Source organism: Alexandromys fortis, unplaced genomic scaffold, assembly GCF_014885135.2.
Source record: "Alexandromys fortis isolate MF-2015 unplaced genomic scaffold, M_Fortis_MF-2015_v1.1 scaffold_145, whole genome shotgun sequence".
NCBI classification, from domain to species: domain Eukaryota; kingdom Metazoa; phylum Chordata; class Mammalia; order Rodentia; family Cricetidae; genus Alexandromys; species Alexandromys fortis.
In genome coordinates this window covers 2681498-2693632 of record NW_026068049.1, presented here as the reverse complement: position 1 = coordinate 2693632, position 12135 = coordinate 2681498, and the positions used below count along the sequence as shown (strand labels likewise).

Here is a 12135-nt window from a genome sequence, read left to right as displayed (position 1 = left end):
GTGTGTGTGTGTGTGTGTGTGTGTGTGTGTGTTCAGAAGTCAACTGCTGAGTTCTGGAGACTAGAAATTCCACGTGTAGTGTGCTAGGTACAAAGTGTCGATTATTTCCACTGGGGTTTCTCTGAGGGAATGCTATATAGAGCCTTGGCCAGGGACCAAGGCTGCAACTCCAGCTGGAGCATCGGTCCCCTGCTCCCTCTGTGCCCTGCTCCAGCCCCAGAGACAAAGGCGAATGACAGAAGATTGTCACCTAAGGCTCAGATCCATGCCTGTCTCTGGCTCTTGCTTTCAAACTCTCTTTAGTACCAGGCATCAAATAGCAAAGTGGGAAAAATGTCTATTTCCCTAACTGTAGAAAACTTATGAAGCCTCTGTTTCTTTTCAAGCCCATTTTCCTCATCTCTGACGTTGGGGGAACAATAGCACTTTCATGGTTATGAATATAAGCTTTTAATATTTAAAGTATTTTGCATTTACTCCTTAGGAAGTTCATATATATCTCTGTCCTCCATTCTGAACCCCAAACTCTTCCCAGACCATGTCTTCCTCCCAATTTCATGTTGTCTTCTCCCTGTCCCCCTTCCCCTACTGAACCTAGTTAGCGTTGCTTGTACACACACAGATAGATGTCCCTCCACTGAGCATGAGCCACCTACCATGGGCCACACCCCTGAAGGAAAGCGATCTTCCATCCTCCAGCAGACATCAGCTACCATTCCACGCTCAGCTAGGGGGCGGGGTCTTGTGAGCCCTCCCCTCCCCATGCTGGAATGCTGATTGGCTTGATCTTGTGCAGGTCCTGTGCAGGCAGCCCCAGCTTGAGTGATCGCATGCCCAATAGGTCTCAGTTCTTAAAGTAATTCTCCCCAACGCCAGCCCTTATCATCTTCCTCTCCAGTTTTTGCTGATGTTCTCTGGGTCTTGCAGGATAGAAAGTGGTATAGATAATGAGTCTTATTGGTGTCAATGATCTTTGTGGTAGGAGCATTACCGATTCTGGAATAGCTGCTGCTAAATCAAGGAAGATGACTTTTTAAGTTAAATTCAGAGGTCAGGTAGCAACAGATGGCTCATATACAACACTAAGACTTAACTCTGTATTTTTTTTATTTAAAAAATTGTGTATGTATGTGTATGAGTGTGTTGTGTGAATGCAGGCACATGTACAAAGGTGTGATCATGCATGTATGTGGTTATATGATTATGTGTCAGAGGGAATTGGGTGTCTTCCTCTATGACTTCCTGCATTGTTTCTTTGAGGCAGGTTATCTCCCTGAACCAGGGCAGCCAGCAAGCCCTAGGGGTCCTCCTGTCTCTTACTCCCTCACTCATCTCTGAAGTTATACAGATGCGTGCAGAACCATCCCTGGCTTCTTAGGTGGGCACTGGGATCTGAACCCCGGTTCTCATGGTCACACAGCAAGTGTTCTTTTATTTTTATCCTTTTTTTTAAGACAAGATTTCTCTGTAGCTTTGGAGCCTGTCCTGGTACTAGTGGTACTCACTCTATAGACCAGGCTGGCCTCGAACTCATAGAGATCCACCTGACTCTGCCTCCCAGTGCTAGGACCGAAGGCGTGTGCCACTACTGCCTGGCACAGCAAGTGTTCTTAACTGCTGAGTTCCTGAATTACTTTTTTGTCATACTATATATACTATACTATACTAATTTGTTATGAGTGTGTGTTTTAGGTTTTCTTGCACCATGAACCATGTGTCACAGTGAGAAGACAATTTTTGGAAGTCAGTGTCTTTTACCCATTGAGCAATTTTGCTGCCCATCGTGAATTCTTTAAATTAAAATTAATAATACTTTTTTGGCTTAACAAAACAAGAATTATATTCTCTTATATTTAAGATAGATGAGAATATTTCAGATTTCAAGAGTAGCCCCCGAGTTTCCACGGAAGCATCTGCTCTTCACCTCTGCTTCTCTCATGATGTAAGCATTTATTGATCCAGGCTTGCTTCTGGGAAGCATCTCTGAGCATCCCCAGGCCTTGGCATGTTGTGCTTCCAGTTCCATTTGCTCAAGGCAAGTTTTAATTTCTCTTCTAACTTCTTCGTTAGCCTATTGGTTATTTGAGGAGCATGTCAAATTTCTTGGGTTTTAGGTTTTTTCCAAAGATTTTGAAAGAACACATGCTACAAATGGCAACAAGGTCACTTGAAAGTCTATGAATTTCCTTATGCTTATATAATTTGGTAAATTTGGAGTTCATTTTTTGTTGTTTTCACCAGTGTTTGTCATTGTTCTAATTTTGTTTGATTCTGACCAAAAGCCATTTGAGGGAAGGCTTAGGCCAGAGGTGAAGATCTGAGGACTAAAGGACAGAAAGCGGAGCTGAGATGGCAAAGGTGTAACAAGGACAGAGACCCCTAGGGCTGGAAACAGTGCTCAACCCCGCAATGCTAATGGTGATAACAGTGGGGTCTGGGGAGCTGCTGCACACAACAGCGGATGGTGAAGATGGCAGATGACGGAAGGAAAAGCCAAACTGAAGTGGCAAGAATGTGGATATGGAAAAAAAAATAAAGTTTGTTGATTTAAAAAAAAGGATCAAGTAGCAATTGTAAATCAATGTGAAGGCGTAGCAGGCTGATGCAGCTGGGTTTCGTTTAAGCATTTATTGACGTACACAAAGATGGTAACACCTGGGTATCCTATGTCTGATGACAACCAGAAAAGAGAGGGGTTTTACGGTGCTGGGAGAAAAGCAGTTAGGAAGTCGGAGAAGGGAGCTGTAAAGTCAAGACCCTCAGAAGGAGCCTTGCCAGGGACAGGGGTTGCCTGTGGAGCAGCATCAGCAGGTGAGGTCTGCAGACTCAAAGGAGGAGGACGTGTATCAGAAGGTGGGAGTGCTGGACCACAGGGTGTGACCTTAGGGCACGTCCTGGAACACCAGGAAGGAGAGATGATGGGAGAGATGGGAGAGACTCGAGTGAGCATCCAGGCCTGAAGGATGGAGGAAAGAAAAGGGCTCTGGTTTGAAAAGGGGAAATTTGGAGTTTCAGATGCTGTCTCGCGTCTGTCTTGAGTTCTGAAGCTAAGAAACCCAGCCAGTTTATTTCAGTCCAAACCACCCGATTAAAGGAATAACTCACTTAGCCTTGCCCAAGCACAGCTATGCTCTGGTTTGCCTCCCACCTATGAGTCAGTTGTCTTAGGACTTCACACGGCAGAGACTGTATGGGGGAGAAACCGCTTTCAGGAGAGTTACCTCTGTTACTGGATATTGATTAGGCTTCCTGTCTGCCTTGCTGAAAATTCTGCCAGTAGCCCTGACTTTTCACACCATCCTGGGCCAGAGCAACTCTTCGGGTACTTCTTGGTGATTGACAGATGGAAGCTGAGCAGTCAGAGAAGGGAAGAAGGGTGGGGAACTCAACAGCTGATACATCCTCTGTACAGATAGTTCCTTCGTTACTCTTGGCTCTCTCCAGCCTACACCATTCACAACCAGGAGAAACAGGAGAAAGCAAAGTGTCCATCTGATGTTTTCCAATTAGTGTTCTAGAACTTCAGGAGTAGAAAGGTTATAAAAATGACAGGGTAGAGAGTACTCAGTGGTAGAGTGCTTGCCTGGTATGCATGAAGCCTTGGGTTGATCTCCAACAACAATACACAACACACCATATATACACACTACACACAAACACCATGCACACACATACCACATACACCATATACACACCACACACACACACCACATGTGCACATACGCACACACCATATACATACCATACACCACATGTGCACATACACACATAGACCACAAGCACACACAAAACCCCAAAAATGAAAAGTTAGAGGTAGGGTTCCTAAGAGCACATGGGATGAATGTTTCCAGGCAAGCATCCTTGTGCATGGTGTTACACCTGTTATGACCAGGATTCATTCAGAAAACAGTGGGCATTTAATCACCCCACTGACCTTAGGAGTGAAATAGCGGTGTCACCCCTTCGGATTAGACTGCTCTTCTTAATTTTCAAACCACCCATCCTTTATCATCTAAGAAAGCAGGGAGGCCCTGGAACAGTGCCTGCTCTGCTCCCCTGTCCTCACTTGTCACGGTCACCATGGAGACCCGATCACACTCAAGCACTTGATCTTGCAATCTGTCTCTGAATGGTGGATATTCTTTCTGAGATCAAAGAACAGGAAGTTCCTAACTGAGCTCTTGTAAGGGAACGAAGCTATATAGAAATTGCTTAATCTGAGTCCAGGACTGAGCAGAACACTGGAAATACCCTAGAGTACAACTTTCTCGTTTGTACACAGCTTGGAATGTTTGAGTTAAAGGAAAAGCGAGGTGTGCCTCAGTGTTAGCTACTCCACTGCTGCCGAATTTTCCAAATCTGTTTAACAAATATTTATTGAGCAAGGTCATTACCTCCAATTTTGGTTATGGAAACTTGAAGATTAAGATATGTGCTTTGTCCTCAAGGACCTCCAAGACTGGGACAGGCACACAGAGGTAAGCTGGTCACAGGATAATGTCACAAGTGCCACCATTGAGCCATGTGGGGGAAAACTAGAAAAAGGTCATCTTCTTCAGATGTAGAGAAGATTTTTCAGGTAAAGTGCCATTTGACATGACTCTTGATAGCCCCAAAGCTCATTTTGCTTAGCCCATGAAGGAAAGACTTATTGAAGGGCTGAGAGATCAAAAAAAAAAAAAAAAAACCTAGCAGGAGGGATAAGAACCAACCAGGAAAAAGGCTTGACTGAGTGGAAGGGTTAGAGGTCACAGGGAATAGAAGTCAATTAGAATTAAGATAGAATTAGCCTGTCTCCTAGATACTATATGAACAGGGTGATGTTAACCCAGCCTTAGTCAATGGGAAGTTTCCTAGAAGGGGCACAAAGCAACTCCGATTGGACAGATCTTTAGCCACATGCCGTGGATGGGCAGTAGAAATTGTACCCTTTTGTTTTGGGCAGCCACATTGTCAGCTGAAAATAGGTGTGTGCATTATTTATTGTAGGTACAGTGGCTGCTCCTATCATTCAAACCTATGTTGTAGCTACGCTCCTTGACTTGCACACACACACACACACACACACACACACACACACACACACACAGCGAGGCCAGCAGAGGGCGTCAGATCCCCTGGATGGAACTGTGGCTCTTCTCACTTTTTGGAGAGAAGGCTTCAAGGTCAGTTTCAGATTCCTTCAAGCCCTGTGTGCAAAGCGTGTGGGGTCTTCAGCCATGTTACCTTCAAGGATGGGAGGCAACGAAGGGTAGCTGCTGAATTCTCCTGGATTCTGACCAACATTCAGAAGGAGGCTTCGGAAGACTGCTGGACTCTCTGACCAACAACTTAGAAGTTTCTTATACCTGGTACTAGATATTTTGTTAGATAGTCTTAGTCTATGGCTCTTGTGGGGAGTGTTATCAACCAAAATGGTTCAACTCTATGAAAACCACACACATGTATTATATGTATATACATACAGTTATATTTGTATATAATATGCATGTGTTCTTCTTAAAGATTTATTATATGTGTGTGAATGTTTTGCCTGCGTTGTATAGTACATGTGTGTCTGCTCCTGAGGAAGTCAGAAGAGGGCACACATTCCCTGGAACTGGAGTTACAGACAGTTGTGAGCTTCTACGTGGGTGTTGGGGATTGAACCTGGGTCTTCTACAAGAGTAGTCAGTGCTCTTAACAATTTAGCCTAGCCATGTCTCCAGTGCTCCAGTGCCCCATTTTGTATACTTTTCCTTTTCCTTTTCTTTTCTTTCCTTCTTTTTTTTGTTGTTGTTTTTTTGTTGGTTTGTTTTTAGAGACAAGGTTTTTCTGTGTAACAGCCCTGGCTGTCCTGGGACTAGCTTTGTAGACAAGACTGGCCTTGAACTCACAGAGATCCACCTGTCTCTGCCTCCTGGGTGCTGAGATTAAAGGCCTGGGCCCCCACTGCCTAGTTTATGTATGAATTTTAAGTAAACATGAAATAACATCCCCCTATGGCTTCTCAAAACGCACTTATTCCTATTCACCCCTCTCTCTGCTCTCCCCCTATTCACCCCTCTCTCTGTTCTCCCTCTATTATTTTATCCTCACTTCCCCTCCCCCATTTAAAGTCTGGCCCTCTTTTCCCATCTTCCCCTCTGCAACACCACAGCAAGTGCTCTTAACTGAAACACCGTCTCTCCAGCCTACACACACTTAAACTCTTTAGAATTAAGAATTTACTACAGCTTCTGAAGGGAAACAAAGGAGAAGGTGGCAATCCTGGTGCTTTAGTGGGCAGGAATCTTTAGTTGGAAAAGGAAAAAATGGAAACATAGAAAAATATATTGATTAGAAATATGTTGACAAAGGTTTCTGTTCTGCCTGATCCTGCTGTCGTTCAGTCCCAAAGAAACACACAGAGGCCTACATTAATTATAAACTGCTTGGCCTATTAGCTCAGGCTTCTTATTAACTCTTACATCCTACATCAGCCCATAATTCTTGTCTGTGTTAGCTATGTGGCTTGGTACCTTTTATCAGCAAGGCATTCTCATCTTGCTTCCTCTGTGTCTGGCTTCCTCTATGAGGACTGTAAACTGACCCTTTCCTCTTCTCAGAATTCCCCTGTTCTCATCACCTTGCTTTTACTCCCTACCTAGCTACTGGCCAATCTGCATTTTATTAAAACAATACAATTGTCCCACAACAATCCCCCCATTGTTTTCAAAACAAGAACTCTGAATCTAATCTCCCTTATTTACTTTTTTTCCAGACCATTATCCATAACAACTTGTAATCAACACTCTAAACAAAAATAAATATCCATAATCTATTTTTTTTTGTTGGGGGAGATGTGAGCATAGTTTTCTATCAGGGTTCCAGACCAGCCTGGACTGAAATTATTTCTCATACAGAGCAGAGTGGAGGTGTGGGAATAAAAACACAACTTGCCGGGCAGTGGTAGCATATGTTTTAAATACCAGCACTTTAAGAGGCAGATCTCTTTGAGTTTGAGGCCAGCCTGGAACTACAAGAGCTAGTTCCAGGACAGGCTCTAAAGCTACAGAGAAACCCTGTCTCAAATAAATAAATAAATAAATAAATAAATAAATGAATAAATAAAAAATAAAAAAAGTAAAAACACAACTCACTGTTTCCCAGGCTACTTCCTGCTGAGTGGGCTGTGCTGATAATCTTATGGGGACCTAAAGAAGATTTAGAATTATGATCAAGTCCTGACTGGAGTATTCTGTGAGGCTTGATCGCCTCTCAGCCAGCAGTCTTGAATCTGCTCTGGATGTAGAACTCAGGAAACTCCAACAACAGCCCTCTGAAATGTTGGATCATCTGGACCATCCACTTCCATCGGAGATTCTTCAGGAGTTCTTCCTTAATCAAACCTGATTTTTTTTTTCTTAACCCAGAATGAATTCACAGCCTCTCATTTCCTGTGGAAACAAAAACAAAACCTTATCTCCAAAGTAATATATCTTTGGACTTAAATTTTGAAGTCAAGGCATCTTCAAAATATATACGTTGTATTAATCCAGCAGCATTTGTAATCAATATCTTTTAGCAGCTTTTGCTCCTTTCTCAGCCATCAAACCATTCAAAGAAAAAACAATAACATACAGTATCCAGACTCTCTGTGTATTTTCCATCTTTATGTGGCTTTATTTTAAATTCTATTTCTTTTATTTTTAGTTTTTGGTTTTTGAGACTAGGTTTCTCTGTGTATCTTTGGCTGTCCTGGCACTCCTCTATAGACCAGGTTGCTCTTGAACTCAGAGATCTGCCTGCCTCTACCTCTTAAGTGTTAGGATTAAAGGTTTGTGCTACCACCCCTTGAACTCAAAGAGATCTGTCTGCCTCTGACTCCCAAGTGTTGGGATTAAAGGTGTGTGCCACCACACCCAACTATGCTCTTTCTTTCTTTTTTATTTTAAGAACTTTATCTTTTTTCTTTTTTCTACAAGCCTATATATTTTTTAAACACATTGTAAATCATTTAGAGGTTTTCTTCATCTGAATCTATCTTGACTGTATGTCTCTCTTTTTCTGACCACATGAGTCTTTAATTTGCTAAGTGATATGGCTAGGATGAAAGCCATGGTTTTTACGGCTGGGTCCACCCCATTCCTCAGCTTTCTGAGAGTCTAGCCTCCTGGTGGAGGTACTGGCCAGAGCCATGTTTATTGCCACAACTCTATGGAATTTCAGGGTCCCTGCCACCACCAAGAAGCAGGCTACTGACTATTCATCAACACCACCTAAGTGTTTGGTGGTGGGGCCTCTTAAAAGAGCTGCAAGGTTTATGCAGCTAAAGCTGAGTCAGGAAATCTCTCTTAAATGACATGTACTTGCCTCTACCAAACAGAGCCCACCTGAAAAAATGCTGCTATTAAGAAGCTGTGCTTAATTCTGTTCCTTTGTGTCTAGAATTACTTCCCAATCTCTCTCAGGCATTATGTGGATGTAGTTAGCCACATTGGCGCCATTTGTTGACAGTTTTCTGTCCTGCAGCTGTTCAGTCACAAAGAAACACACAGAGGCCTACATTAATTATAAACTGTTTGACTTATTAGCTCAGGCTTCTTATTAACTCTTTAACTCTTGGTATATTAACAGAAATATATCAAGGAAATGGGAAATTCTAGTGATGAGGAGTCTGAGGCTGGGGAAACAGGAGATCTGTATGGTATTGGAAGAAGTACAAAAAGTTCAAATCAGGCTGGAAGCCAGAAGCAGTTGTTTTATGGCAAAGACAGGATTGGGCTTATTCATTTGGCCTCATTTGTACCTTTCAGTTTTTGCTATAGTCATGCTTTATTAATAATACTTATCTTCTCTTTCTTCGGAGCTTAGGCAGAAAATCCATTATTTATGGTTGAATATTCACCACTTATGAGTAAATAAAGACATCTGCACGGCCATATTGAATATGTGAAGTAGTCGGTGATAAAAGCATTTTCCAATCTGAAATGAAAGACAGTTCTTTTTTTTTTTAAACATATAATGGAGAAACGACATTTTATATTCTACCTAGGTTCAAGAGATTTGATCGATTCTTTATTGGTTTGTCACTGATACCAAGGAGCATTTACTTAGCAATAGGTAAGAACTGAAGCTTTTCAACAAGAGGCATAATGGTCGGTGCTCAGGTGGGGGGCTGAAGCGGGGTGGCTATGCATTGAAGGCTAACCTGAGCTACACAGCAAGACCTTGTTTAAAACAGATAAGAACCAAGCAATCAACCAACCAAACCTAACCCAACCGGAAAGGTGTGTTAAAAGTTGAGTCCAGGTGATTAATGTCCTGTAAAGACCCCAGGGGATGCGAAAGCAGTGCAAAGAACAAGAGGAATGAGCCTGTCAGAGCTGCAGTCACCCAGCTGAAACCCTCCCAGCTCAGGCTGATCAGTCAAGCTACTTGAGTAACTTGCATTTGAATGTTAGGCGCTGACCTCCTCCTTGACTATCTCACTTCCTTTTCCTTTAGACAAAGAGACCTAGGAGAGTAGTGCTCACTAATTTGAGTTTTTCCAGAATTAATTAGCCCTCCCATGCAGGGAGACATAGTACACACACAGTCCTCACTTTTGGAAACTCTAGAGATAGCTTGAGGATTTCAAATCGAAATATCTCTCCCACCCCCATTTCCCCAAATTCTGTATTTCATGATAGTATTTTTCAGAACCTCTTTGAATTTTACTGGAGACTTTATATTGCAGCTTTTCCCTTTAGTGTTTATATACAATCCTTTTCTTTCCTGGCAGATGTTTGAAAGATGAGATTGGTATTAATCTTCATATTAATTTTTAAATACATTTTTATCTTCCAAAGGATGCTGAGAAAAGAGCCAACGCTCAATGTGCTAAGCGATAAGGAAGTAACTAGGACCCCTATCATAGCAGATAGTGTTGTGTCTCTGTAGTAGTTTTCCCTCTGCTGAGATCAAATACACAGCGAAAGCAGACACAGGGAGGAGAGGTCTGATTTGTCTCACCGTTTCAGAGGCTACAGTTATAGTGGGAGCAAGGGGAGGCAGCTGGTGCCATTGTACCTGGAGTCAGGAAGCAGAGAGCCCCAGAGCAATGCGGAATCAGCACACAATCTGTTCGTGTCTGAATGCTGATGTAAACTCCGTGGTTGTTGGTTTCTTGCTTGTTTAATTAATTAATTAATTAATTAATTAATTACTTTTTGAGACACCGTTTTACTTTGTAAGCCAGGTTTCTGTGGAACCCTAGTTTTGGCTGGCCCGTAACTGGAGAGTTTCATGCCTCTGCCTCCAGAGTACTTAATGGTACTACTATGCTCAGTTCATTCACTCATTCACGCACTAATTCACTCATTCATGCATGTATATATGTATACATTCACGAGACGGGGATTCTGTGTATCTCAGGCTTTCTTCCAACTCCAAATTCTCCTGCCTCAGCTTTCCTAGGAAGAACATACGGGCGAGCGCCATAATGCTCAAGTTAAAACTTGTGTTTGAGAAAGAAAATAGTCTCTCCTTTACATATAATTTACTTGGAATCATTTTGCAAAAAGAAAGAAAGAAAGAAAGAAAGAAAGAAAGAAAGAAAGAAAGAAAGAAAGAAAGAAAGAAAGAAAGAAAAGTAAGGGGTGTGTACTGCACTCCCAGGTTAACAAGCAAGCGCAATTCCTCCAGCTAACGCCAAGGGGCACCCTTTCCTTCCCCTCCGTTTTTTAGACCGCCTTTAGCCCTCCATCTGCACAAAGAGCCCGGCCTCCTCCCGGATGACATCACAAAGGGCCGGTTCTCCGCCCCTTCGGCGCCACCACGTGTGTCCCCGGGCTGAGTGGCCACCCGACTCAGTCCCTCGCCGGCCGGTCTGGACAGCGGAGGAGGCGAGTGGTTGGTAGCGGCTGGAGGCTTCGCTATGGGAAGCCGTTCCTTCGCTGTGTCTCCGTCAGCCCTGCTCCCTGGTTCTCCGCAGCCCCTGTCGCTGGAGAGCACCGGGAGGCGCGGGTTCCAAGCGCGCCTGCTTCTCTCCGCCCGGGCGCCCGCGCCCCTGGGCAGGTGCTGAGCGCCTTCCCGAGCCTCCTCTGCCGCCTCCCTCTTCCGCCCGGCCGCCCGGCTGCTGCAGTGCACATGGGCTGCTGGAGGTAGATGGGCTCCCCGCCTGGGAGGCGGCGGTGGATGCGGCGCTGGGCAGAAACAGCCACCGATTCCAGCTGCCGTGGGGCCGCGCGCTCCGGGCGCCCCTGCGAGCCCCGGGCTCGGCCATGGGGACCTCGGCAAGCAGCATCACCGCCCTCGCCTCTCGCAGCCGCATCGCCGGCCAAGTCGGAGCCACGATGGTCGCCGGCTCATTTCTCCTGGTGAGCCATCGGAGGGAACCCTAGGGTGATGGTTGTGTTCGAGCCGACCGACGTACGGGAGCGGGGCGGGTCCCCGGGCCCGGAGTGCTTGAGGCGCGCGGTGGTACCAGCTCCACTGGAAGGTTACAAGTCCGAGGGGGACTCCTATTAGATTTTTTTTTTTTTTTTTGAGAGATAGAGGGTGCGCTACGGCTGGGAAGTGTTAGCATTATTTTTAGTTAGCATTATTAGTGTTAGAATTATTTTTCTTGCAATCTGGCTGCTTGGAGGAGGCGCGAGAGGTGGCCGCCCTGGCGTCCTGCGCATTTCAGGGTTTTTACCCCCGACTCGGCCTACCTCGCACCCCAACACCTAGCCTCACCCCAGTATCATTCGCTGCCAGCTTCTCTGCGTGGTACGAGGCCCGAGCAGTCCTGTCAGTTGCCTGCGGCCGGTTGTGGCCGCCGCTTTGTCGCCGCTGCAATGTCATGTCCGGGTGCTACCGCAGTGGAGACAGCGGGACCGGTGCGCTCCGGTCGCGAGCAACCGCTGCGTGCTTCCGAGCGCCGGGCGGGCATTCCGGAGTACTGAGCAGGGCGCCTCTTGCTCTAGCTTTCTTGCTTCTCGCCTCTGTCTTGGCTCGGATGGGTCCTGATTTCTGCACGCCAAAAGAAGAAGAAGAAAAAAGGGACCCCAGACCCATTCTCAGGCGCCTCCTAAGCACCGGCTGGGAGCCAACAGGCGCCCTGGCTCTCCAGTAGAGGAGGGGGGGAGGGGGGAAAGAGCTACATAAAGGAGGATTAATTTTCTCCATCCTTATTTCTTCTTTTTTGTG

At 45.0% G+C, this 12135-nt stretch overlaps 1 protein-coding gene across 1 annotated transcript in view; it reads left to right on the top strand.

The window, feature by feature from the left end:
- The first annotated feature begins 11180 nt into the window (after nucleotides 1–11180).
- Tnfrsf21 (TNF receptor superfamily member 21) overlaps nucleotides 11181–12135 on the top strand; it is a 66395-nt gene continuing 65440 nt past the window's right edge. The window contains exon 1 of the mRNA XM_050119347.1: nucleotides 11181–11321. Coding sequence (XP_049975304.1) covers nucleotides 11226–11321 — 96 coding nt within the window. The 5' untranslated portion in view covers nucleotides 11181–11225. The remainder of the gene's footprint in view (nucleotides 11322–12135) is intronic.